The sequence below is a fragment of the Pelodiscus sinensis genome, chromosome 23, assembly GCF_049634645.1.
Source record: "Pelodiscus sinensis isolate JC-2024 chromosome 23, ASM4963464v1, whole genome shotgun sequence".
Taxonomy (NCBI): Eukaryota; Metazoa; Chordata; order Testudines; family Trionychidae; genus Pelodiscus; species Pelodiscus sinensis.
Genome location: NC_134733.1, coordinates 5,004,561 through 5,029,533, shown reverse-complemented (window position 1 = coordinate 5,029,533; position 24,973 = coordinate 5,004,561). Strand labels below are relative to the sequence as shown.

The 24,973-nt window shown below is 56.1% G+C and overlaps 2 protein-coding genes across 11 annotated transcripts in view; one reads left to right on the top strand and one right to left on the bottom strand.

The window, feature by feature from the left end:
• Window positions 1–10,522, top strand: part of LOC102447234 (anoctamin-7) — a 32,115-nt gene extending 21,593 nt beyond the window's left edge. The window contains exons 16-23 of one of the 3 annotated variants that reach the window (XM_075906378.1): window positions 1,350–1,404; window positions 1,909–2,006; window positions 3,243–3,379; window positions 3,739–3,944; window positions 6,039–6,181; window positions 7,285–7,375; window positions 8,364–8,523; window positions 10,289–10,522. In XM_075906378.1, the coding sequence (XP_075762493.1) occupies window positions 1,350–1,404; window positions 1,909–2,006; window positions 3,243–3,379; window positions 3,739–3,944; window positions 6,039–6,181; window positions 7,285–7,375; window positions 8,364–8,523; window positions 10,289–10,320 (922 nt within the window). In that variant the 3' untranslated portion in view covers window positions 10,321–10,522. Of the gene's footprint in view, window positions 1–1,349; window positions 1,405–1,908; window positions 2,007–3,242; window positions 3,380–3,738; window positions 3,945–6,038; window positions 6,182–7,284; window positions 7,376–8,363 lie in introns of all 3 variants that reach the window. The other 2 variants (XM_075906379.1, XM_075906377.1) reach the window with 2 other exon arrangements.
• A 7,640-nt stretch (window positions 10,523–18,162) lies between these two features.
• The window catches only part of CCDC30 (coiled-coil domain containing 30), a 119,018-nt gene continuing 112,207 nt past the window's right edge, over window positions 18,163–24,973 (bottom strand). For all 8 annotated transcript variants that reach the window (XM_075906718.1, XM_075906724.1, XM_075906716.1 and 5 more), the window contains 2 exons: window positions 22,583–22,650; window positions 18,163–18,618 (listed from right to left, as the gene is read on the bottom strand). In XM_075906718.1, the coding sequence (XP_075762833.1) occupies window positions 18,405–18,618; window positions 22,583–22,650 (282 nt within the window). In that variant the 3' untranslated portion in view covers window positions 18,163–18,404. The remainder of the gene's footprint in view (window positions 18,619–22,582; window positions 22,651–24,973) is intronic.

Genomic DNA, 24,973 nt, shown 5'->3' with positions numbered 1-24,973 from the left:
TAGAAGCCCCCCCCAATCTGAAAGCGGCTCGGATCCCGGGGGGCTGGCTCAGAGAGGCTGCAGCTGAAATTCTTCAGAGCAGATGACTTAGCAGCCGATTTACGTGTAAACAATCCCCAAGCTCCGGCGTGCGGGGCCAGATTTCAGGGTCCCATTGCAGGAGGGCTGGGAACTGACAAACCAGAAACCTGCCCTCCCCTTCTGCCCCAGGAGTCAAACCCACAACCTGGACCCAGCCCCTGCAGTCACAGACCCAGGCAAAACCTCCTTCATTGGGGGGGCGGGAACTGCTGGGCTTAAACCTCCCACCTGGGGAGCCCTTCCAGCCCCACGGCCGGGCACAGAGCCGAGCCTGACCCCAGCCCCACGGCCGGGCACAGAGGCGAGCCTGACCCCAGCCCCACGGCCGGGCACAGAGCCGTGCCTGACCCCAGCCCCACGGCCGGGCACAGAGCCGTGCCTGACCCCAGCCCCACGGCCGGGCACAGAGCCGTGCCTGACCCCAGCCCCACGGCCGGGCACAGAGCCGAGCCTGACCCCAGCCCCACGGCCGGGCACAGAGCCGAGCCTGACCCCAGCCCCACGGCCGGGCACAGAGCCGAGCCTGACCCCAGCCCCACGGCCGGGCACAGAGCCGAGCCTGACCCCAGCCCCACGGCCGGGCACAGAGCCGTGCCTGACCCCAGCCCCACGGCCGGGCACAGAGCCGTGCCTGACCCCAGCCCCACGGCCGGGCACAGAGCCGAGCCTGACCCCAGCCCCACGGCTGGGCACAGAGCCGAGCCTGACCCCAGCCCCACGGCTGGGCACAGAGCCGTGCCTGACCCCAGCCCCACGGCCGGGCACAGAGCCGAGCCTGACCCCAGCCCCACGGCCGGGCACAGAGCCGAGCCTGACCCCAGCCCCACGGCCGGGCACAGAGCCGTGCCTGACCCCCTGGGCATGTCACAGGGTTCAGGTGAGGGCAGGACTCAGGCAAGGTGGAAGGGGGCCGCCCTGCAAGAGAGGAGGCCGCGTGGGTCAGAAAGAGCCGCAGGGACTGGCAGCTCCTTCGCTGGGTCTGACCCCGCACGCCCAGGCCCTGCCCTCCCACGCTGCTCTGGGTCTGCTGGCGCCGGGGGGCTCCACGTGTGGGACAGCCTGGGAGAGCGCAAGGAGCTGTGGGACCATAGGGGGCTGCTGGGTCGTCTGTGCTGGGCGTGGCTAACGCGTCTTCCCGGCTGGCTGGGAGACAGAAGCCCCGCCCCCTCGGCAGTCTGCCCCAGTGGTTAGGCACAGCGAGGAAGGAGCAAGCCGATGCCTGCCGTGGACGAGAGACATGGCTGACCGGGCGTCTCCTGTCCCCGCAGGTTCGTGGGGTACCCCGGGCAGTACGGCACGCTGCTTGGCCTGAGGAACGAGGAGGTGAGTCTCGGGGGCAGGAAACCCCAGGGAGCCCCAGCTAGGACCTACGACCCCCTGATGCTAGGTGCTGTACAAACAACCAGTCCCCACGCCAGAGAGCTTCCATGGCTTGTCCTCTATCAGCCAGACTCCCAGCTCTCTCGGGGTCCCCCCACGCCCCCCAGCCCTTCAGAGATGCTCCTCTGTTCTCTGGCCACTGTGGGCTCAGGGGCCTGCTGGGTTTCCCTGATGCTGCCTGGGCCGGGCAGGCCGTTCCGCCTGGGGCAGATCATTGCTGCGTTGCATCTGGCAGGTCCCTCGCAGAGACGGGATCCAGGCCTGGATGGGCAGGAGAGACCACACAAGCCCTGTGCGAAGCTGGTCTGGCCAGCGCTGGGAGCATGTGGGGCTGGATCTCCCAAGGGCCAGTCTCTCCCCCTAGGCAGGGTCTGGCTGGGCCGCTCTGTGCAGGGGAAGGGCAGGCTGAGCGAACCCCGAGTCACCGGGTGCTCCTGGCTCCCACAGTGCGGCCCCGGGGGGTGCCTGATCGAACTGGCGCAGCAGCTGTTCATCATCATGGTGGGGAAGCAGATCGTCAGCAACATCCAGGAGTTCGTCATCCCGTGAGTGCCCCGCGGAGCTGGCCGTGCAGAGGGCCAGGCACAGGGGGCCGTGTCGGGTACACCCCCCCCAGAGGGCTGGGCAGCAAGGCAGGCGCCTAAGGGTGGGGGTGGGCCAGGCCTGCAAGTGGCCCCAGCATTGGGTTACCGACTGGTGCCTGCCTGCAGCTGCCTGTTCAGTGACTGGCAAAGGAGGCTCTAGGGCAGCGTTTCATAAACGTTTGAAGACCGAGGAACACCAAACAATAATGTTTTTTTTCTGAGGAACACCAAGGATATTTTGTTGAGCAAAAAAAAGGGGGGGAGGGGCGGGGACAAGTTATTGAGCAAAAAAAAAAAAAAAAAAGGTCGCCTGCCCTTTAAGGGTGGCCATTTTGAACGCTGTTGTTCTCCGCGGCACCCCTCCGACTGTCTCGGGGCACACCGGTGTGCCGTGGAACATAGTTTAAGAAACACTGGTCTAGGGGCTGAGCCGGAGCCTAGTCCGGACGGCTGAGATCCAGGGCAGGTTTCTCTTTTGCCAGGCCCAGGTCTAGGGTTGCCAGGTGTGCGGGATTCACCCGGACAGTCCGGTATTTTCACCGCCTGTCCAGTAAAAAAATTCAGAGAATCCCGGACACCTGAGACGTCGGGTATTTTCTGAAATTTTCCCCGGCCAGGAGGAGAAAATGCCGGGCACCTGGCAACCCCACAAACACTCAGCGCCCGACCTCCCCCCCCCCGCTCCCAACACCCCCAGCCCCCCGCCCCAGCCCCCATGGTTACCTGGTTCCCCAGGGCTGCCGGCACAAAATGGCTGCTGGCCAAAAGACCTAGGGGAAGCAATGCTTCCCTTGGGTCTTAGTGCTCGATGGCTCCCCTGTTTTAAGAGGACACGCTGTTTTAATGCTGTTTTATTTTAATTTTTTTGGCTTAAGAAGTCCTTGGAGTCCTTTTTTTTTCTGCCTTTGGTCTCCCCCCTCCCCTTTTTTTCCCCTTCAACAGAACTTTTTCCTGGTGTTTTTTTTTTGGTGGGGAAGGGGTGTTGGGTAGTTTTGTTTCAGCCATCTGGCAACCCTACCCAGGGCAGGCTAGGGAGCACCCGGCACAGGGCACTTGCCACCTGCGATGGATGCAGGGAAACTGGGGCCACCCAGGCCAGGCCGTGTGCCCCATTCCCTCTGGCCCCGTGCAGGCCCCCTCTGTGCACACCCCGAACCAGCCCCGAGACCCTCGCTGTGCCCCCTCCCCTCTCTGCAGCAAGCTGAAGGCCTGGCGGCAGAAGCGCAAGCTGGCCAGGGTGCGGGGCGCACAGATCAGCCAGGAGCCCCCGCGCTGGGAGGAGGACTACGAGCTGATTGACTGCGAGGGGCTCTTCGAAGAGTACTTGGAGATGGGTGAGTTGGGGCGCGGCCGCCGGGGGGGGGAGCCCCTCGGGCTCAGCCTGCGTGGGAATCCCAGACCGCCGGCGGCTGGGGCTTCCGTCTAAAGGGAGGGAGGGAGTTTTGGACCCCACCCTGATGCTGGGGAGGAGCGCGGGCCACACCCGGTGGTGCTAGAGCTCTACATAAAAGCTGTTCTCTCGGCAGGGAGCCCCCAGCCATTTGTAGCTGGAGGTAGGGGTGAGGGGGAATCCCGGGTACTCCACTCCCTGTCCCTCCCAGTAGGAGGCGCTCTGGGGTGGTGCAGGAATACTGGAGGGGGGGCAGAGCCTGGCTGAACAGCCGCTTCACCCCCTGCTCCTTCGGGCCCGCAGTGCTGCAGTTTGGCTTCATCACGATCTTCGTGGCTGCCTTCCCGCTGGCCCCGCTCTTCGCCTTGCTCAATAACTGGGTGGAGATCCGCCTGGACGCCCAGAAGTTTGTGTGCGAGTACCGGCGCCCGGTGGCCTACCGTGCCCAGGACATCGGCGTCTGGTTCCTCATCCTGGAGGTGCTGGCTCAAATCTCCGTCATCGTCAACGTGAGTGCAGAGCTTGGGGCCTAGCTGGTCTTGAAAACCCCTGGTGACCGAGATCCCTGACACTGTATCTGCCCTGACAATGAGTTTTGCCTAATGTCCAACCTAAACCTCCCTTGCTGTAATTTAAGCCCATTGCTTCTTGTCCTGTCCTCAGAAAGAGAACAATGTATCGTGTCTAGACGGTGTCTGGTCCTGCCGTGAGGGTGGGGGACGGGACTCGATGACACTTGAGGTCCCTTCCAGTTCTAGTCTTCTAGGATTCTGCGATCATCCTCCCCTTTCTAACAACCTCTTAGGTACTTGGAAACTGTTCTGTGCCCACTCAATCTCCTCTTTCCCAGACTAGACAAAGCCTGTTTTTTCAGTCTTCCCTCCTGGGGGATATTTTCTAGCCCTTTAGTCATTTGTGTTGCTCTTCTCTGGACTTTCTCCAATTTGTCCACATCTTTCCTGAAGTGTGATACCTAAAACGGGACACAATCCTCCAGCCGAGGCCTAATCAGCGGGTAATAGAGCAGAAGAAAGACTTCTCGGCTACATCTACACTGGCATGGTTTTCTGGAAATGCTTTTAACGGAAAAGTTTTCCGTTAAAAGCATTTTCGGAAAATCGCGTCTAGATTGGCAGGACGCTTTTCCGCAAAACCACTTTTTGCGGAAAAGCGTCCATGGCCAATCTAGATGCGCTTTTCCACAAAAAAGCCCCGAGCGCCATTTTCGCAATCGGGGCTTTTTTGCAGAAAACAAATCTCTGCTGTCTACACTGGCACTTTTGCGCAAAAGTCTTTCGGAAAAAGGCTTTTGCCCGAACAGGAGCAGCATAGTATTTCCGCAAAAGCACTGACAATCTTACATGAGATCGTCAGTGCTTTTGCGGAAATTCAAGCGGCCAGTGTAGACAGCTGGCAAGTTTTTCTGCAAAAGCAGATGATTTTGTGGAAAAACTGGCCAGTCTAGACACAGCCCTCGTGTCTTGCTTACAATGCACCTGCTAATACAGCCCAGAATGATATTCATGGGGGTTTGGGTTTTTTTTTTGCAACAGTGATACACTGTTGATTCATTTAGTTTGTGGTCCACTATGACCCCCGGATCCACAGTGCTCCTTCCTAGGCAGTCGCTTCCCATTGTGTGTGAGAGCGACAGACTGGTCCTTCCTAAATGGAACATTTCGCCTTTGTCCTTATTGAATTTCATCCTGTTTACCGCAGCCCAATTCTCCAGTGTGTCCAGCTCTTTTTGAATTCTAACCCTGCCCCTCCCAAGCACTCGCAGCTCTTCCCAGCTTGGTATCCTCTGCAAACTTTTGACGTGTGCTCTAGGCCATTGTCCGAATGGTTGCGGACGCTAAGGAACAGAACTGGTCCCAGAACGGACCCATATTCCCGTTCCTGGGAACCACTGCTCACTCTCTGGAAACAGACAAAGACTAGCTGCACCACAGCAGTGTTTCTTAAACTTTTGGAGACCACGGAACACCAAACAATACACACAAAACAATATTTTTGTATGCGGAACACCTCGGGTTGCCAGATGGTTTCAAAAAATACCGCATAGAAAAAAAAAGGGCCAGGGAAAGTTTGTAGAGCAAAAAAAAAAAAGCACCGGGGCGTAACCAGGGAGACCTCGGGAGGTTGGGCCACCGGGAAAAGTGGAAAAACGTTCTTAATTAGGAAGGAACACCCGTGACAATTTTCTTCAAACAAACAAAAAAATAGTTGTCTCACGAAACCCCCCAACAAAGTAACAAAGCCAAAGAGGAGGTCGCGGCGCACCGGCGCGTTGTCCACGGAGCACCAGTGTTCTGCGGAACAAAGTTTAAGAAACGCAGCGCTGGAGGATGCTTTGACCAGCGTCCATGCAGGGGATGGGCCCGACGGTCTCTTGAGGTCTCTTCAGGCTGTCAGTCACCTGCACTGACTCGGCCACTCTCCTCCTGAGAGCCCTGCCGGCCGCGTCCCTCTCTTCCCGGCCTCCAGCCCCCGTGCAGCTGCCCTGCGCCCCCTGCGGCAGGAGCCCGGCCCCGCGGAGCGGAGCTGTTCGTCTCACCCAGGGAGGGGGATGACCCTGACGACTTGCCCTTTACCCCCCCCAGGCCTTCCTCATCGCCTTCACCTCAGACTTCCTGCCCCGGCTGCTCTACCGCTATGAGCACGACAGCCAGCTGCAGGGCTTCGTGAACTTCACCCTGGCCTACTCCCCTCCCGGCTACATGGCCACCAACCACACCCTGTGCAGGTGCCGAGCCTGGGGAGAGGGGGCAGTTTGGCGAGGGGATGGGGGAGGGGCGGGGGCAGTGAGGGCCAAGGGGATGGGGGAGGGGCCAGGGCAGTGAGGGGATGGGGAAGGGGCGAGGGCAGTGGGGACCAAGAGGATGGGGGAGGGAAGGGGGGGCAGTGAGGGCCAAGGGGATGGGGGAGGGGTGGGGAGGCAGTGGGGCAAGGGGATGGGGGAGGGGCGGGCGCAGTGAGGGCCAAGGGGATGGGGGAGGGGCCAGGGCAGTGAGGGGATGGGGAAGGGGCGAGGGCAGTGGGGACCAAGAGGATGGGGGAGGGAAGGGGGGGCAGTGAGGGCCAAGGGGTTGGGGGAGGGGCGGGGGCAGTGAGGGGATGGGGGAGGGGCGAGGGCAGTGGGGACCAAGGGGATGGGGGAGGGGCGGGGGCAGTGAGGGCCAAGGGGATGGGGGAGGGGTCAGGGCAGTGAGGGGATGGGGGAGGGGCGAGGGCAGTGGGGACCAAGAGGATGGGGGAGGGAAGGGGAGCAGTGGGGGCCAAGAGGATGGGGGAGGGAAGGGGGGGCAGTGAGGGCCAAGGGGTTGGGGGAGGGGCGGGGGCAGTGAGGGGATGGGGGAGGGGCAAGGGCAGTGGGGACCAATGGGATGGGGGAGGGGCGGGGGCAGTGAGGGCCAAGGGGATGGGGGAGGGGTCAGGGCAGTGAGGGGATGGGGGAGGGGCGAGGGCAGTGGGGACCAAGGGGATGGGGGAGGGGCGAGGGCAGTGGGGGACCAAGAGGATGGGGGAGGGAAGGGGGGTAGTGGAGGGACAGCAGAGGAGGCTTGGGAGGCGGGGACGAGAAGACCAGGGTGCTCTCCGCAGTGGAGCAGAACCACGGCCATTTGCAGAGGCCTCCCCGGGGCTCGTGTGAGACGAGGTTGGCGGGTCTCTGCCAGGAAGGCTCCGTGCCCCTTGGCACTCGCTGGCCTCTCCCTGGCAGGGCAGCAGGCACCCAGGGCTGACTGGGCCATGGGGCCTGCCGTCCCTGCGTGTCCCCCCGCGGCTCTGGGGGGGCGGTTGGCACGTGGGGCTGTCAGCCAAGCCCCCTAAAGTGCTGCCTCTGTCCAGGTACAAGGCCTTCCGGGATGCCAATGGGAACTACACCCTCTTCTACTGGAAGCTGCTGGCCATCCGCCTGGGCTTCATCATTGCCTTCGAGGTGAGACTGGGCGGGCACCGTGGGGGCCCCTGCACCGCTCTGGGCCCTGCCAGCTGTTCTAGACCCAGGTGGGCCGGGGAGCTGAGAGCGAGGTGGGGGGGGGGGCTTCTACTCTGGTCAGGCCACATCTGGAGTATTGTGTCCAGTTCTGGGCCCCCCACTGTAGAAAGGATGTGGACGCATTGGAGAGGGTCCAGCAGAGGCAACCAAAATGATGAGGGGGCTGGAACACGTGACCTATAAGGAGAGACCGAGGGATCTGGGTCTGTGGAGGAGAAGAGTGAGGGGGGATTTGAGAGCAGCCTTCAACTGCCTGAAGGGGGGTTCCAGAGAGGCTGGAGAGAGGCTGTTCTCAGTGGTGGCAGATGCAGAACAAGGAGCAATGGGCTCAAGTTGCAGCGGGGGGAGGTCTAGTTGGATATTAAGAAAAACTCTTTCCCTAGGAGGATGGTGAAGCACTGGGCTGGGTTCCCGAGGGAGGGGGTGGAATCTCCATCCCTAGAGGTTTTTAAGTCCCAGCTTGACACAGCCCTGGCTGGGTTGATTGAGTTGGGATTGGTCCTGCCTTGGGCAGGGGGCTGGACTTGATGACTCCTGAGGTCTCCTCCAGCCCTGGGATTCTAGGATTGTCCCGTCCCAGCCCCTCGCATCAACCTGGCTTGTTTATTTCCAAGTGGGTTTGCTCCAGGGATTTGCTTTGAAGTGAGGAAGAACCAGCCTGGAGACTCAAACCTCACCCAGCGAGCCCAGTCCAGACCAGACCTGAGCTGTGGATACGTCCCAAGGACTCGGGGGGGGGGGGACGGGGGGACAGCTGGGCCATTTCGCCGGGAGCCTCGCTGAACCGTGTCCCCTTTTCTTGTTTTCCATGTGACTTTATCCTCCCTCCCTCCCTCTCTCTCTGTCCGCCTGTCCCTGCGTCTCGCTTTCGGTCCGTCTGTCCTTGCTTCCCATCACTGCTTTCTCCTCCTCTCCCCCCGCCCAACAGCACGTGGTCTTTTTCTTCCTGCGCCTCATCGACTGGCTGGTGCCCGACATCCCAGAGTCGCTGGAGCTGAAGATCAAGCGAGAGCGTTACTTAGCCAAGCAGGCACTGGCCGATAACCAGGAGGTGCTGCTGACGGTGAGTCACGACTCAGCTTCGCCAGGTCAGTGCGTGAGGAGCCTGCGGGCGTGTCTGTCCTTGTCCCTCTGTGAAACAGACGCAGGTTAGCAAGCAACTAACAGGGGAGCCAGGGCAACGCTCACTCAATTGTTTTTCCATTCAGGTGTGGAATAAATTTTATGTGCACCAAGGCATGTGCAGATGTGCACCACCAGTAGCAACACACCCTGCCGATTCTGGGTGCTCGGTCAGTCACCTGGGTGGCATTTGAATCTTTGCTAGTGGCTGCCCAAGTGCTCATCTTACAGGGCGCACTGGCCCATGGTGAGGGACGTCCTGTGCTAGACAGGCTGGGAGGGGGACAGTTGAGGTCTGGCCCCACGGTTGAGGTCTCTGCCTCTCGCTGTGTCGTTCCCCTGCCAGCTGTTCGCCTGGCGCCCTGCTGGGCTCTCTGCGACGGCGTGTCTGGAGAGACGGAGTTTTGTGCTGCGGTAAGTTACTAAAGTGCAGGCCTCAGAACTCCAACTCCCGCTGCGCATCACACGGACAAGTGTGTGACATTCCAGCCCGGCTCTGTGCCCCTGTGCAGTCCAGTCACAGGCTCCTAGGGCAGGAGAGACCTCAGGAGGTATCAAGTCCAACCCCCTGCCCAAAGCAGAACCAGCCCCGACTCAATCATCCCAGCTCAGTCCCTGCTGTTAACCTGCAGCTCTCCTCTGCACTAGCTCCCCGCGCTCCCCGTTCCCGAGCTCTCTACTCTTGGCAGGGGTATGGACACGTCTGCCAGGGCAAAGCAGCAGCAGCCAAGCCCATACCCCTGTGAACGGAGTCAGTCTGGACACCAGACCGCTGGACGCAGAGAGCGCCTGCCTTAGCGCTCCAGGCACCAGCTGACTCCTGTGGTAGAACCCACCATGTCCTCTCCCAAAGCTCTCGGCAGGGCTCGGCAGGCGGGAAGGGGTGGCCTCAGTGTGAGATCCAGTGGGATCGGCGGTAAGGTCAGGCCAGGTGACTAACTGGATCTCTCTGCTCACCTGGAATGGACTCCGGGGCCAGCCTCGGCGAGGATCCAGCACCCGTGTGAGAGATTCTGGGAGCTGCTCCTGCCACTGTTTCTCAATGGTTGTTGCTTGCTGTACTGTGTGAGTGTGTTGTGTTGTGTTTGTGCGATGCACACCCGTGGTTCTTGCCTTGTCCTGGCTCACCCGTGACAGCCTGAATGGCCAATCCTGACACTCTCTGGCCAATCCATGAGTGCCCTCGGGACTGGGGCCATCTTCATGCTAAGGGGGACAATTGTGGCAACCTCAGCTAACAGCTGTGAAGGGCTGGAGGTAAGAAATCGCCCTGGTAAAGGGGGCTCCTCCAGGAGGGATTGAGTGCAGGAAAGAAGGCTGCTGGGTGCCCAAGATGCTTTCATACACCATAGCTCCTGGGGTGTGAACTGTGGAACTCATTGCTGCAGGGTGGTGGGAGGCTGGAGGAGAATGGGCACGTGGGTGTTTCACGGCAGTTTCACATCAGCTGGAGGAAGAGCGCAGCACTGCCTGGGGAAATGCAGACAGCACCTGGGGGGGCCCGTCCAACCTCCCTCTTCCGTGTCCTCCTGCAGAGCTGGAACGAGGCACCAACGTTTTACCCCCTCCCCTGCTTGCCAGTGTTGTTATCCCCAACCCCACAGTGCCACGGCGTGGGCCCGATCCTCCAACTGTGTGGGCCAAAGCCTCCCAACCCTGACTTGCAGGATCGGGTCCAGAGCTGCTACCACTGGTCGAATTCTAACCTGCCTCCCTCTGCACCCTGCGCAGCAAGCAGCCTTTCAGTCGGCAGCATGACCTAGGAGCACCACCGGGGAGCAGCCCCCCGGGGCTGGGCAGAGGGGACAGCAGAGCTGGCTGTGACCTCCAAGCTCGACCGTGTGACTTGCCCACTGGCACGAGGGGGAAGCAGCCGGACATGGAGCTGTCCAGAGGGGCCAGCAAGGCAGCAATGGCCCATCGGGGACCCACGGACGACTGTCAGCCTGCCGGGTGCCTGGGCAAGGCTCATCAGAGACACCGGCCTGGCTGTGAATACCGAGGCGGCTGGTGCACGAGGAGTATCCGGAGCCTGACGGAGGAAGCCGGTTGCTGCCGGGGTCCAGGCTGACTTGTCCCAGGGCGCCCCGTGCTCGCCCCTGGAGTGCTCCAAGCCGGGCCGTGACGGCTCTGAAGCTGGTGACGCTGCAGGTGATCAGCCCCATGCGTCCGGCTGCCCCTGGCCCATGCAGTGACCCGCCTGATCGCTGTGAGTGGGGCCGGCTGTCAGGCCAAGGTCGCCCCGTCCCGGGTCACAGAGGAAGGATGCTCTGAGAGCGATGCCTGGCAACCACTCTGATGCAAACGTCCCAGGGAGGAGCAGGGAGACCCCCCTGCATTGCCCCGCCCTGTCGTATGTACATCCCCCCAGGCACAGGGTGGGTCTGAGCCACGGGGCGCCCAGAGCCCCAAGGCGCTGACATAGGGCTCCTGTCAGGGCTGCGAGGAGATGCCAGCCGAGCCCGAGACCCCCACGGCCCGGTGCTGGCTTTTCTCGTCCACCCCCGGCTCTGGGTGGGATTGGTCTGCGGCCCAGCTCACTTCTCTCCTTGGCCTTCGTCTCAGAAGTTCTCCAGAGCAGCATTACCAGCTCCTGCAGGCTGGGCTGGCCTCTGGCCGCGCTGGGGGCCGGGGCTGTAGAGGGCGTGAGGTGGGCAGGAGAGGCCGGGGGCAGCCAGCCAGCCAGCCACACATCCAGTCCTCTGTCTGTCAGTCAGGGGGGCCCGTCCCCATGTCAGACCCACGGGTCCATGTCTCACATTACGCTGGGCGACGGGAGGGATCCCGGGAGGATTCCCTGTTCTGTTCCCTCCCTCTGGGGCACCGGGCATTGGCCACTGCGGGCAGACAGGACATGGGGCTAGATGGGCCTTTGGTCTGACCCAGCCTGGCCGCTCTTATGTGCTAACGATGCTTGTGGCTTGACCCCCCCCAGAGAGGTGGTGACGATAAATCCTCACCAAACTGGACAGCTTATAGTCCTGGAAACAACAGCTCGCCCACCCCTCCAAGCACATGCCTTGTTATAACGAAACAGCACAACTCTCCATAAAGACCAAAGGGTCCCCCCCCCAGGGATCACTTTAATGCCGCGGATGCAATACCAAGCCGAAGAGGAACCAGAGCAGCTTTGAAGGGCCTTAGACACCTCCAGGAGCCCAGGGAACCTGGCAATGACTTAAACGAGGTGTTTTTTCTGCCCATCCGTTCGGTAACTCCTGGGAGGAGTATTAGTCCAGCTAAGGTTTGAACCCATCTGTTATCTGTGCGCCATGGCTGGCGTCCGTCAGTCAACTGCCGCCGTTTAGTAATTTGCATAGATCATGTGGCTCTGACACAGCCCTACCGTCTAGCTACCCCGAGGCTGCCTGGCCACCGAACAGCCAACACCTCCCAGGCCAATCGAGCCGGCGTGTTGGAATTCTGCATGTTGCATGTGGAGCCGGGCTTAGCGAAACGTCGGGCTTTAGTGTGACTAAAACCCAGCCTGGCAGAGGCTCCCCCCCGTTATCTGTGTTCTCCACCATGGTTCATGCTAAGCGCCTCACAGTGCTACCCCCTCCCTGCCTATAGCATGTTGGGTGTATGCACTGGCCGGGGGGGGGGGAGGGGCAGGGCCACTTGCCCCCTGCCTGTGAAGCCAATTGCAGCTGGCTCCAAGCTGCAGATGTTCAGGGCCAGGCCCGTGGGCGTCGGCCGGGGTCGGAACGCTTCGCAGACGGAGGCCAGCACGTCGGGCCACCACGCTGGGGCGCTAGAACTTCGCGGCTCTAGAAAAGCTTCCACCATTGACCGGGTTTCCTCCACGGGCGTGTTCCAAGGGGCTCCGTCGAAGGGGGCCCGTCCCTCCCCGTGCCCTGCAGCCCCGCTATGCACCACAGGGGGGCGCTGCGGGGTCAAGTGGGGCTGTGCGATGGGGCCAAGCGGTGCGGCCTCTTCCATGTCCTTTAACAGTTGCCTAGTGACGCCGCTGAGCCTGGGGGGTGCCCAGCCTCGGGGGATGAATAAACGTGGAAAGGCCTACGGTGGCTGGTGTGGTCGTGTGTGTGTGTGTGTGGGGGGGGGGGGCATTGGGTCAGCCCAGGCACGGAGCCGGGCCCGGGCAGCGATTCCCTGGCCTGGGACTGGCCGGGAGGGCTCAGCGAGGCAGGGCAGCACCCCATTTCTGGGCAGGGGCCCATCCCCTCGCTGCACACGCTGGCTGTGGCTGAGCACCCACTCCCCCGGCATCGCATGCGGCGCAGGGGCTGGCTTTGGAAACATGAGCTGCTCTCGCCTGTGCTGCTGCTGGGAGCTGGGCTTTGAGCCCAGCCGCCGGGGAGGGGTTCAGAAACCCAGCCCCCGCCAACGCGCCATTAGCCCGGCCTGGCGGGAGCGCTGTTCGAGGGGTGGGCACGGCCGGAGGGCGAAGCAGCCTGCTGCAGGCCTGCGCTAGCCAGGGCCACGTGGACGCAGCTGCCGCTGGGGGCGCCGGGGGGGCCAGGAAGCACCTGGGCGGCTCCTGGCCGCAGGAGAAGGGAGACGCTGAGTCTGGGAGCCCCCAGGCCGCACTCTGGGCACAGTCGCTGGGGGGTGAGGGAGGGACCTGAGCTGCTGGGCATGGACACTGGACACACCCCGCAGCAGGGAGAGCCCGGGGGTGCCGCTGCCCCGCCCAGAGAGCTTGGCTGAGCGAGATCCCCGGCCGTTCTCCAGCTCCACGCCTGTCGTGGAAACCGAGCCATGGCGACCGGGCCCTGGAGCCAGACCTGGGGTGTGTGTGGACGGGGCCGCCTGGCGCTCTGGTGGGCCTTGGATTGGCTGCAGCATCCCCGTCGTGCTCCAGCACCGGGCCTCACTGGCAGCCTCGTTGCTGCCCCCTGCCAGCCTGGAGTGGCTCCATGCCCCCTCCTTGCTCTGGCCCCGGTTCCTGCAGGCCATGGCTTCAGAGGGGAGATGGGTTTGCTGCATGCAGCGGGGGGGAGCGGGGACCCGTCTGAGCGATGCTGCTGGGTATGGCTATTCCAAGGCCACACTGCGGCTGGCTGGGAGCCATGGGGGCTGAGCTGAGGTGAGGGCCCTCACAGGGGAGAGGTGGGCGTTGGGGGAAAGCGTCCCATTAAATCTTTCCACCAGGCCATTGGTTCGACGGTGGTGGGGGTAGCAACTTGGTGCCGCTACCTCGTGAGCTTCCCAAAGACCTTTCATGGCCTCAGCCAGGAAATTGGTCCCTGAATCCATGAGGATCTTGGAGGGCCAGCCTACCCTGGCAGAGATCGGCTAGTGCCTGGCACGTGCTCCTGGCCGTAGTGTCCCTAGAGCCACAGCGTCAGGCCATCGAGTGGCAAAATCCACAAGGGTCGGTGTGAACTGTTTCCCTCTGGAGGGCTTTTAGGGAAAGGGCCCATAATAGCCACAGCTACACGCTGGAATGGGACCTCTCTAAGGGGAGGGGCTGTCGCGGTGTCTTGAGCTGGTCTCGGGGCTTCCCCACCTGCTGGCACACCCCACAAGTCTGGACGTAGCCAGCCACCTCCTAGCCCATCCCCGCCCAGTGGAATGACCTTCTCAGCCCGTCTTTGGTTCTGTTCACCCCAGCATGGCCGCCAGGGTGACTGTGGCCTGAGCTCAAGAGCTTTTCCCGGTACTTAGCTGGAACCATCAACTGTCTCCGAGGGCGCCAGCCTCCTTGTGCCCACCAGAAAGAGACGCTCGGTGTAAACGTCTCTTTCGGCCACAAACCTGGACCTGCTGGAGGAGCTGAGGGGCGGTGGGTCTCTGCTGGCCGCCATCCAAGCTCCCTTGAGGCTCTCGTCTGATTCCTGTTCTGCCTGGAACTGCTCTCTCGCTGCTGGAGACGTCAGGCTTGGTCCCCGGCAGCGATGCAGAGGAGGCGGGTACCTCTACGGGTGAGGGACCACTTCCTGCTGGGCTGCGTTGCAGGCTCCGGTGGGGCCTCGTGCGCAGATTCAGCTGCTGCTGCAGGCTCCGTGGTGCCCTCTGCGGCCGGTTCCGATCCTGGCCCTGGCTGCTCCACCCGCTCCGGCTCATGGGCTGGTTCCGCCAGCGGTTCAGGAACTGCATCCGCTGCTGCACTGTGGGTGTGGGTTTGGGGTCTGGCTCTGTCACGTGTCTGGGTCTCTGGTGTTGGGGTGCACAGGCTGGTCCCTGGTAGGAGGCTCAGGAACGGTTTAGGTGCAGAGGCCTGTTTAGCCCGGCTGCGAGTGACCACTCCCACCCTCTTAGCCTGGTTCCCGTGGTTGGCTAAGTCTTCCCCCACCAGCATAGGACTGGGGGAGTCAGCATAGACGGCAAAGGTCCAAGTTCCTGACCAGAGCAGGAAGTGGGGCTGGCCGGGAGGGAGTCGGGGTGAGAAAATCAGCTGGCAGGGAGCAGGACTGACCTGGGCCCATGCAGATCCCAGGGCACTGCCCGTCCCGCGCACAGTCCCGGTGAAGCGCGAGCGAGTCCAGCTACAGCTCCACAACGCGCCTGACCAGCGCTCGGGGGCACGGACGGGGCTTCTCCTCCTCCCCAAGGCGTCACTCCTACGTCAGACGAACCAGAAGCTTCCAGTACCGATTGTGCCCCGCCTCCCGGCCACCCCTGCCAGGCTTCTATCGGGCGCCCAGCCGGAAAAACAGAAAATACCTTATTTTCAGTATTTTCTTAATTTTTTTACTGGACAAAGGGCCCAGAAACCAGACTGTCCGGTTGAATACCGGATACCTGGCAACCCTACCCTTCAGTCAGAGGCCTGCAGATACCCACAGACAGACCCTCCAGGATATAAGAATCAAATCATCACCTTAAAAGAAGTGCTTTGTATTACAAAACAAAAGACACACTTGAGAAGGGTACTTGGTTGCTAGATGTTACAGAGCAACTGAGGAAAACAAATGAAAAACAGAAAAAACCCTCTGCCACAATGCTTAGCTGGTAGTAAATGGGGAGGGCGGCAGAGATTCACACAGAGCAGTTCAAACCAAACCACAAAATAAAGAAAAATTACCCTCAGTGTGACTGGACTCACATTTCCCTGGTCCTCACTTCTCATTTTCTCTTTGTTCAGTCCGCTCATGCCCTGAATTCTGTGGGGGTGGGGGTCTGGCAGTCCTGCCTGGGTTTAAAATCATTCTGTGCCTCTCAACTCCTAGTTTAACTCTCCCACACAAAGAAAGAGGCAGGGGACCTCTATCCAGCTCAAATTTCAACCCTCTATCTCCATGGTTCTCTCAGCCCCCTGGTCGACACCTTTGCTAGGTATCTGAGTTAACCCCTTAGTCACTGTGTGCTGGTCAGCACTCCCTGGCTGTGTCTAGACTGGCAAGTTTTTCCGCAAAAGCAGCTGCTTTTGTGGAAAAACTTGCCAGCTGTCTGCACTGGCCGCTTGAATTTCCGCAAGAACACTGACGATCTCATGTAAGAAATCAGTGCTTCTTGCGGAAATACTATGCTGCTCCCGTTCGGGCAAAAGTCCTTTTGCGCAAAAGGGCCAGTGTAGACAGCTCAGATTTGTTTTGCGCAAAAAAGCCCCGATGGCGAAAATGGCGATCGGGGCTTTTTTGTGCAAAAGCGCGTCTAGATTGGCATGCTTTTTGCAGAAAAGCGTCTGTGCCAATTTAGATGCTCTTCTCCGCAAATGCTTTTAACAGAAAACGTTTCTGTTAAATGCATTTGCGGAAAATCATGCCAGTTTAGATGTAGCCCCCCTGTTCATGGCAAGGGCATACACTTTTGTGGGTAAAACCCCCTTCATCAGATGCATCGGAGTAGAGCTTACAGAAGCAGGGGTATAAATAGGGACAACAAAATGAAGAGGGTACTTGTGTAAAGGAGGCTATTCAAGTCAGGGTGGAAGTGACTCACTCACAGCAGCAGATGTGGAAGAGTGGATATTGAGAGGGGAAATTGCCTTTGTAGTGTGTAAACAAGTTAAGATCCTAATTCAATCCTAAATTAATCAATCAGAGCCTGGGGCGGTTGCCCCGAACCATCCAATGGACTCTATCAAGACACACGTCCATGACAATTGATGCTGGGACCCATTGGATGCTGTACTTTTCTAAAGAAAGTAAGAAAAACTTTAAACATGAAGGATTCCCACCCTCGGCAAAATCTACATAAAGGTGGGAAGCCAAACCAGACGGAGGATGTCTGCCACAGGTCAGGACACCCCAGCTTACCTTCCAAGATGACTGCTGAAAACAGCTACGACTGAATGGGGGAAGAATTGTGCCTAGATTGGGAGGCTTTTCAATTTGTGAAAGGAGTTTATTAGACTAACTGCACGTGAGAGCGTCCATCTAACCAGCTACTTAGAGACATACGCTTACCTTGTGTGGTTTATTTTGTTTAGTAACCTACATTGCTGTGTCTGCCACCTCTTATGATCACTTAAATCCTACCTTGTACACTTAATGAAATCACATTTGTTTATTAATAAAGCCAGTGTAATGGTTACCGGTGGGGAGGGAGAGCAGTTGTGCATCTCTCTCTTTACCCTGAGAAAGAGGATGAGCATGTGCTTACACTGCATAAAACTATCGGCAGAGAAAGGCAGATTTATCTGGAGTTCCGTCCTATTGAGGCTGTGCATATGGGTGCTGAGATATGTCATAACATAAGAATGGCCGTACTGGGTCAGACCAAAGGTCCATCTAGCCCAGTAGCCTGTCTGCTGACAGTGGCCAGCACCAGGTGCCCCAGAGGGGATGGACCGAAGACAATGATCAAGTGATTTGTCTCGTACCATTCATCTCCAGCCTCTGACAGAGGCCAGGGACACCATTTCTATCCCCTGGCTAATAGCCTTTTATGGACCTAAGCTCCATGAAATTATCTAGCTTCTCTTTAAACTCTATTATAGTCCTAGCCTTCACAGCCTCCTCTGGCAAGGAGTTCCACAGGTTGACTATGCGCCATGTGAAGAAGAACTTTCTTTTATTAGTTTTAAACCTGCTCCCCATTAATTTCATTTGGTGTCCTCTAGTTCTTCTATTATGGGAACTAATGAACAACTTCTTTATTCACCTTCTCCACACCACTCATGATTTTATAGACCTCTATCCTATCCCCCCTCAGTCTCCTCTTTTCTAAACTAAAAAGTCCTAGTCACTTTAGCCTCTCTTCATGTCCCCTTAATGTGAACCTTCCCAGAGCTGAGCATAGGGGCAGTCTACTGCAAAGGGGTATGATCCTAGCTCTGTCTCAGTGCTGGAGGAGGCCAGAGGGCCTGGCTCAGCAGGACAGAGTTGAGGGGTGCCCGGGAGGGTTGGAAGAGCGGCTCAGTGGTAGTTCAGCACATCAGGTGACAGTCCCAAAGGGGTCTCTGTGACCAAACCCGGCACAATTATGCAGCCCAATTTGATCTCAAGTGTGGCTTCAATTTCTTATTTTCGGAACAAATGTTTATCTGAGTAGTACTAGGTTCACAATGGTGTTGTCACACTCGGAGGGTTCCATAAGGGCCACATGAAAGCTCACACGTATGTTTGGCATCAGGCTCACAAAAGGTTAATCTGGCCCTGGCGGGGGGGGGGCCTGTGCGGAGGCAGGATCGGGGCCCTGGCCAGTGAATATGTCTGGATCATACAAGGAGTTGAGAGCAAATGACAAAACACCCATTAAAAAAACAACCTTTTAATGAATTAAATCTGTGACTGTACAAATTCCAGGGAGATTTGGGATGAGACACGAGAACTGGGCACGTGACCAACACAAAAACTGTCAAATGCCAGCTGGGAAAAATGACTAAATTCACGGAATGAGTTATTGACTAAATACTGATCAGGCTGGACACACGGCCCACTGCAGCAGGAAGCCAGCAGCCATAGTCCAAGCAGAGAGCAGCTCCTTGGAGTCCCTCTTAGACACTATCGCAGCCGAAAGTTGGGCTCTGGGGCTGTGTTGGGAAGACTGTGGTGTCTCCAGGTGAAGCCACATTTAAGTAACCAATCTCAGAAGGCTGAGACGGTGATAAGGAAAACAGGGACTTTGGGCTCTCGGTTCCTTCTTCTGGCTTGACATCTCGAATGGCTCTCAGGATGCCGAGGGAGTTTGACAGCCCTGTTGCTGAGAAGCTGAAAAAGAATTTCCATCACTAAGGCTAAGTCTACACGACAAAGAAAAGCCGGAAAAAGCTATGCAAATTGCGAACTGCAATTTGCATACCTTTTTCCGCTTTTCTTTCGAAACAGGATTTTCCAAAATTTGACCCGTCTACATGGGGCCAAATTTCGGAAAAACCTCCTCTTCCGACACATCCCTTCTTCCTCATACAACGAGGATTACAGGGACGGTGAAGAACACGTCCGCTTTTTCAGAAATTGTTCTGAAGGGCCAAAAACCCAATAATATGTATGTAGGATCTTGACCACAGTTTCTGTTACGAATCTTTCACAAGTGCCCAACCTGGAGGGGCCTGGCCTGAGGCCTCGCTAACAACGGACAGTACATGGCTGAAAGGGAACAGAGAGAAGCAGAAGTCAGGCCGTGTTTGTACAACTAGACATGAAACAAGTTGAGACAGCAGAACCCCAGGTGCAGAGCAGTAGTTGGGGCCTTATCATGAATTATAGACACACAACTCTTTGAGAGTGGTCTCGAATGTCTGCCTCCCAAATTCAGGAGATAGCAGTGTATCCTCCCTCCATACCAGCCAGCGTTCGGGGAGGGGAGACGGCCAGCATGCCAGCATGAGTGATGATATCCATCCCTCACAGATGCCAATCCAGTCCAAAGGGGCGCATCGATAAATATTTACAATTGTCAATGCTGCGTACTGTTTACTGTTCTCTTTGTTTTAAGACCATAGAGGAATGTACCTGTGAGCAAACCTGTCTGGGAGATGCCACCCATCATTTCTATGGACCTGAAATCAGGATTTAATCTATTTACTGCAAAATGACACTTGAGTCATAACACCTGTTTTTTAGCAATTACATAAACCTGAGCAATTATGTAATCTTTTCGACTATTGGCTTATTGCGCTCATTATGTCTTGCTGCTAAAACTTATCCAGGGGCTCGGGAACTCCCACCCTGTCGCTTCTCTCCGCCCACTGGCACCCTATATAATCTATAGTAATCCATTGTTTGGCAGTCTCCCTGAGCCTAACAAGTGAAGTGACGCTCTGCTAGCGCTGTGCATAATAAACCCTTGTGCTCGGATCTATACGGTGTCGAACTTCTGTTCTGAAAAAGCGGACACGTTCCTTGGACGCGGCATAACTTTACCTCTGGTATCCTGGAAAAGCTCTGCAGTCTAGACACAGCCTAACTCACTTTGTAGGCATCTGCCTACGACAGTCACCTGGTTAAACTGGTGTTCAGAAATGTCCATTGCTATTGCCAATTTACAGTGCAGTGCTGATAATATTTGTCACATTGCTTTTTTCTTACACTGTCTTGTGCAGAATGGCTACGTCTAGACGGGCATGATTTTCTGGAAATGCTTTTAACAGAAAAGTTTTCCGTTAAAAGCATTTTCGGAAAAGAGCGTCTAGATTGGCAGGGATGCTTTTCCGCAAAAGCACTTTTTGCAGAAAAGGGTCCGTGCCGATCTAGACGTGCTTTTCCACAAAAAAGCCCCGATTGCCATTTTCGCCATCGGGGCTTTTTTGCGGAAAACAAATCTCAGCTGTCTACACTGGCCCTTTTGCGCAAAAGTTTTGCGCAAAAGGGACTTTTGCCCGAACGGGAGCAGAATAGTATTTCCACAAGAAGCACTGATTTCTTACAGTAGGAAGTCAGTGCTTTTGCGGAAATTCAAGCGGCCAGTGTAGACAGCTGGCAAGATTTTCCGGAAAAGCAGCTGATTTTCCGGAAAAACTGGCCAGTCTAGACACAGGCAACATGTTTTGCAAAACCCCTTGTAACCAAAGTCATTGTGAAGGTGACATGCAGCTCCATCCCTGCTAAACAGCACGAGCAAAGTTTCTCTTCTCACTCAGTCCCATTAACCCTTGACGAAGATGAGCGGGGAACAAAGTCCTGGGGTCTGCCACATCTCACTCAATTCTCAGGCCTGCCCCAAATCACCTCAGTTCCCCCCATAACCCAGTGTCCCCCAGCTGAACTTGAGGCAGGCCTCAAGCCACCCAGTGCTCTAGATGGCTGCCCCCCCATAACTCTGAACGGTTCCCATTTCCGTTACTGTTCCCACAGTGCCTGCAAGGCGCCCCTCATAATCCTACCCCCACAAGCTCCTGTGATCCAACGGCTCCCACTTAAACCTTAATGACTCCTCAGTTTCCTCTGAGCAGCCTCCAGACTCCAGTGCAAAAACTGCCTACCCTCTGGCTCGCTAGCACTCTGCGCCCCTTCCTCAGTACAGCTCCTTAGTATTATTAACGACGTGTATTTTAGCAGCATCTTCAGCCCCTATCCGGGATCAAGGCCCACTGTGATCGGTGCTGTACACACACAATGGAAACACCCCAAGGGCTTATGTAACGCGTACACCTTCTGTGTGGGCTGTACTGTCCCATCTAGTGGCACTGAGACCACTTACAGAGAGATTAATAAATCTGGTCTACAGCCTTAGTTGGGCTTAGCTCAGGCTGTAGCGGCTTACGCACTAAACTACAGCGGTCCCTGGTTCAATTCTGTTCACACATGGCCATGGTCTATTAGCATCACGCTTGCAAAGCAAAGGAGGCAGCAGCTAGTAGAGAACAGTTTAGTCTCCCCACATGCTTCTTAGCCTGTAAAACTCAATTCCTTCCTAAATACCCCTTTGCCAGCTGACCCCTTCTCTCCCTTAGCCTTGGGAGCGAGAGGGCTGTAGCCAGAAGCCAATTTCAAATCTTTGGGAGGCCAATGGCTCACAATCCTCCAGGTGAGGCACCAAGATCTTCAGGAGGAGGTGGTCACTGTCTTTCCCACACCACCAGCTCTGCAAACTGAGCTGGCCCCACCTTTTATAATAAGGGCTGGGGCATCCTCCAATGGGCAGGTGTAGGAGGAACCCCACCAACTAGGGGATGTGGAGCTTCTCCTTAGCATGGAAGAAACCCTGCACATTGTAAGAGGGGTGTCCAAAGACTAGACGCTATTTGCAGCTACCCTACCTCAGACCCAGAGACCATAAGGCAAATACTAAAGAGCAGGCTGCTGGGTTTTTTTTTGCCCCCCTCCCTCCCCCCGCCGTCTCTTAGGACACATAGGGCTTTTTGTGACATTTTATTGAAAACAGTTTAGCAAATTAACAAATCCCTTGGAGAAGAGATGTGAGACTAGGGCTAATAGTTCTGATCTAGTGACAGGACAGAGAAACTTATGGAATTGTGGGAGAAGGCCTAAAACCTTCTAATGAAAAAGAACCCAAGCATGCCGGGATTTTGCTGAAATCTGTTCTGAAAACTTCCTTTTTGTGGCTGTCTTTCGGACGGTTTAGGAAATGATGCTTAGCGTTTCAGGAGGAGGTTTACTCCCAAGTTTGGTTATGGAGAAATGAAGCCTGAGATGGTGAAAAAAAAACTTCTACATTTTAGCACTGCCCCGGGGACACCACAGAAACCTGTGACATAAATTTGCACCATGTACTGCTGAACTTGGTGAAGAAAACTGTAGCTATTGAGGAATGTTATCCATCAGAATTAAAGTTAGTGATTTGAATGGAGGTGCAGCAGTCCAGCTGTCTTCTGGTTTCATTCAAATTATTTTGATTTCTGACAGTATCTCTGAAGAAGACTAGTGCAAGCATGGGCCACAGGATAAACATTTTGAAACTCCACTGCAGACATTGCTGACGCTGCACCTTTAGCCTTCCCCAATTATTACTTAAACTACCACCCGTATATCACGTGGAGCTGGAAAATGATTTGTGGAATTTTACTTCTCCATGCCATATGCTTTTTTAGAATCATTTTATTACTTTCCCCCCTCCCCCACAGCATGACTAAACACATCTGCAATTAAAAAAAAAAAAAGTTGGAGTATTTGTTTGGAAAACAAGAATTTACCGCTTCCCTCTTCCCCAGACACTGAAAGGTCTCACCCTTAGTAAGTAGACACCCTGCCTGTACGTTTTTACTGATAATACCTTGTGTTTGGACGTGGCAACATCTTACTTAGTAGCTGGCATTCAGAGAAGCCAATGCTCCTGAAGTCCTAGAAAGAGAACCAGAAAAATAAACAACAGAACAGGATAGGAAGGATGCTCTAGGCCAGTGATACTTAGAACAAGGCTCAGAAGTTGAAAATGGCTCTTCGGCGTGTCTCCTGTGGCTCTTTGCAGCACAGGATATTAAAACACTGTGGCTATGTCTACACTACAAAGTTTATGCGCAAAAACCGGCAGAGCGTCCACACCTCAAGCACGTTTTTGCACACAAAAAAAAAACACGAAATCGACAGGACAGAGGGCTTTTTCCAGTAGAGTTATTCCTCTCCCCACGAGGAATAACTCTTTTTTGCACTACAGCTCTTGTGCAAAAAGGCATGTGGATGCTCCGCAGGGGTTTCTTGCGCAAAAAGAGCCTATCAGAAAAAGCACAGGTGCTCTGATGGCCATTCTGTTAATGGCTATCAGAGCTTTCTTGTGCAAGAGTGTCCATGAAGTGAGGACACTTTCTTGTACAAAAGCACGTTGCTTGTGTGATGTGCTTTTGAGGTTTGCACACGCTTTTGCACAAGAAGTTTTTGTGGAAGATCTCTTCCGCAAAAAGCTTCTTGTGCAAAAACCCTGCAGTGTTGACAAAGCCTGTGTGATTTAATTATTAACCAGTCTAAGCTATTAACCAATTAGGGGGATGTTGCTATGTTATTAATCAAAGGTAGAATACTTGGAATGAAACAATTCATACTGCTGTGGCTCTTTTGGGTAATGCTGATTACTAATTTGGCTCCTGAACTTCTGAGGTGCTAATATCACCGCTGTAGGGAAGCAATGCTTGCAAGTGTGTCATTCACGAACTAGAGAGAAGTATTTATAGAGAAAGGATCCCAGGCGCCAAGGGGAGCATTCCAAAGAGATAAAACACCCCAAGGGAGCACATGTTGTGTGTGTGTCGGTGGCATGGGGGGGGGGTGTAATTTATTCGATGGGTTTTTACCTAAAAACAACAGTTCAATGCAACAATGTGAACATAACTCCCAAAAGAGTAAGATACAATCTATGTGCAAGTGATTCAGGAAATGTTATTTCCATGGCGTGGACTTGCTCCAGTCAAGGTAGCCATCTGTAGTTGACAATCCTAACAAATTATATCATAGATTAATCTTCCATAAGCACTGTAGGGTCTGGGGAGAAGACTTACTAATATAAATACAGCTGTTATTCTCCCTTTAGCTACCAGGCACTACACACTAGGGCCAACATTTTCAAACGTGGTTGCCTAGAATTAGGCATGTTCTACACTTCCAAGTTAGGGAGCATAGCTATGTTTGTGAGGAGCAGAGATGAAAATGAGCCAGCACATCGTACCAGTAAGAACTGCCCACGAGTACTGGCCTATGCATGGCTGACAGCAGTGCTCTATGTCACTGCCTCTTTTGCTTCCCCCTGGCGGCTCTGCCGGCGAGGTCTGGTAGGGCTACTGACTGGTGGAAGGGAAGAAGAGAGGCAGACTGGAGGCTCCTGGTAGCAGCTACCGCCACTGTCACGGCAGCAACGGGGAGCCCTGAGCCCTTCAAATCGCCCCAAGTCTCCCCACCACCACCACAGACCTGGAGATCCTGGCCACCCCGGCAGCAGCGGCCACGAAGGGCTGGCTAGGGGAGTCTGTCCACAGCCCTGCCCACCGGAGGCCTCAACCCTTCCAGGAGCCCAGAGTCACCTCTCCCACTTTGCCAGGGACGCCCGACATACTGGTAAGTCCTGACAATTACTTTCCCTCTACCTAGGCGCGTGAAAAACCATCTCACCCGTCCCTGATGTAGCTCTGCTGGCAACCCCACAGTGTAGGCAGAGGGCTTCTGTTGGCCTGGCTGACCATTTGGGGAGGTGGAGAAGCTAAATGACAGCTCCTTTGCCAGCCTACGCTGCATCTCCCATGGGATGCCATGCTGGTACGGGCTCTGTACTGTACGTATGGCATCAAAGAGGCTTAGCTCCTTCAGTGATTTTCAAAGATCTCTCAGGGAGTTAGGAACTCAATTCCTATTTATTTAAACATTGAACATCCTCATCAAAGAAATGGCTTGATTCTCAGAGGTCCTGAGTCCACGCAGTGGGAAATGGGAGCACTCAGATCAGACTACCTCCTCAGGTGCTGACGTAGGGGTTTAGGCACCCGTTTGACATTTTGGGCTCATTCGTGTAAAATATCTAAAATTACTGCCTTAAAAAAAACCCTTTTCCTGGTTCCTGACGTTACCAGTCACCGGGATATTCGTTATGACTGGAAAAAGAACAAAGGTAAGAACAAACGATGCCTCTGTCATACTGACAACAGGCCTAATAACACAAGAGAGGAGGGCACTGCCTGGCTCA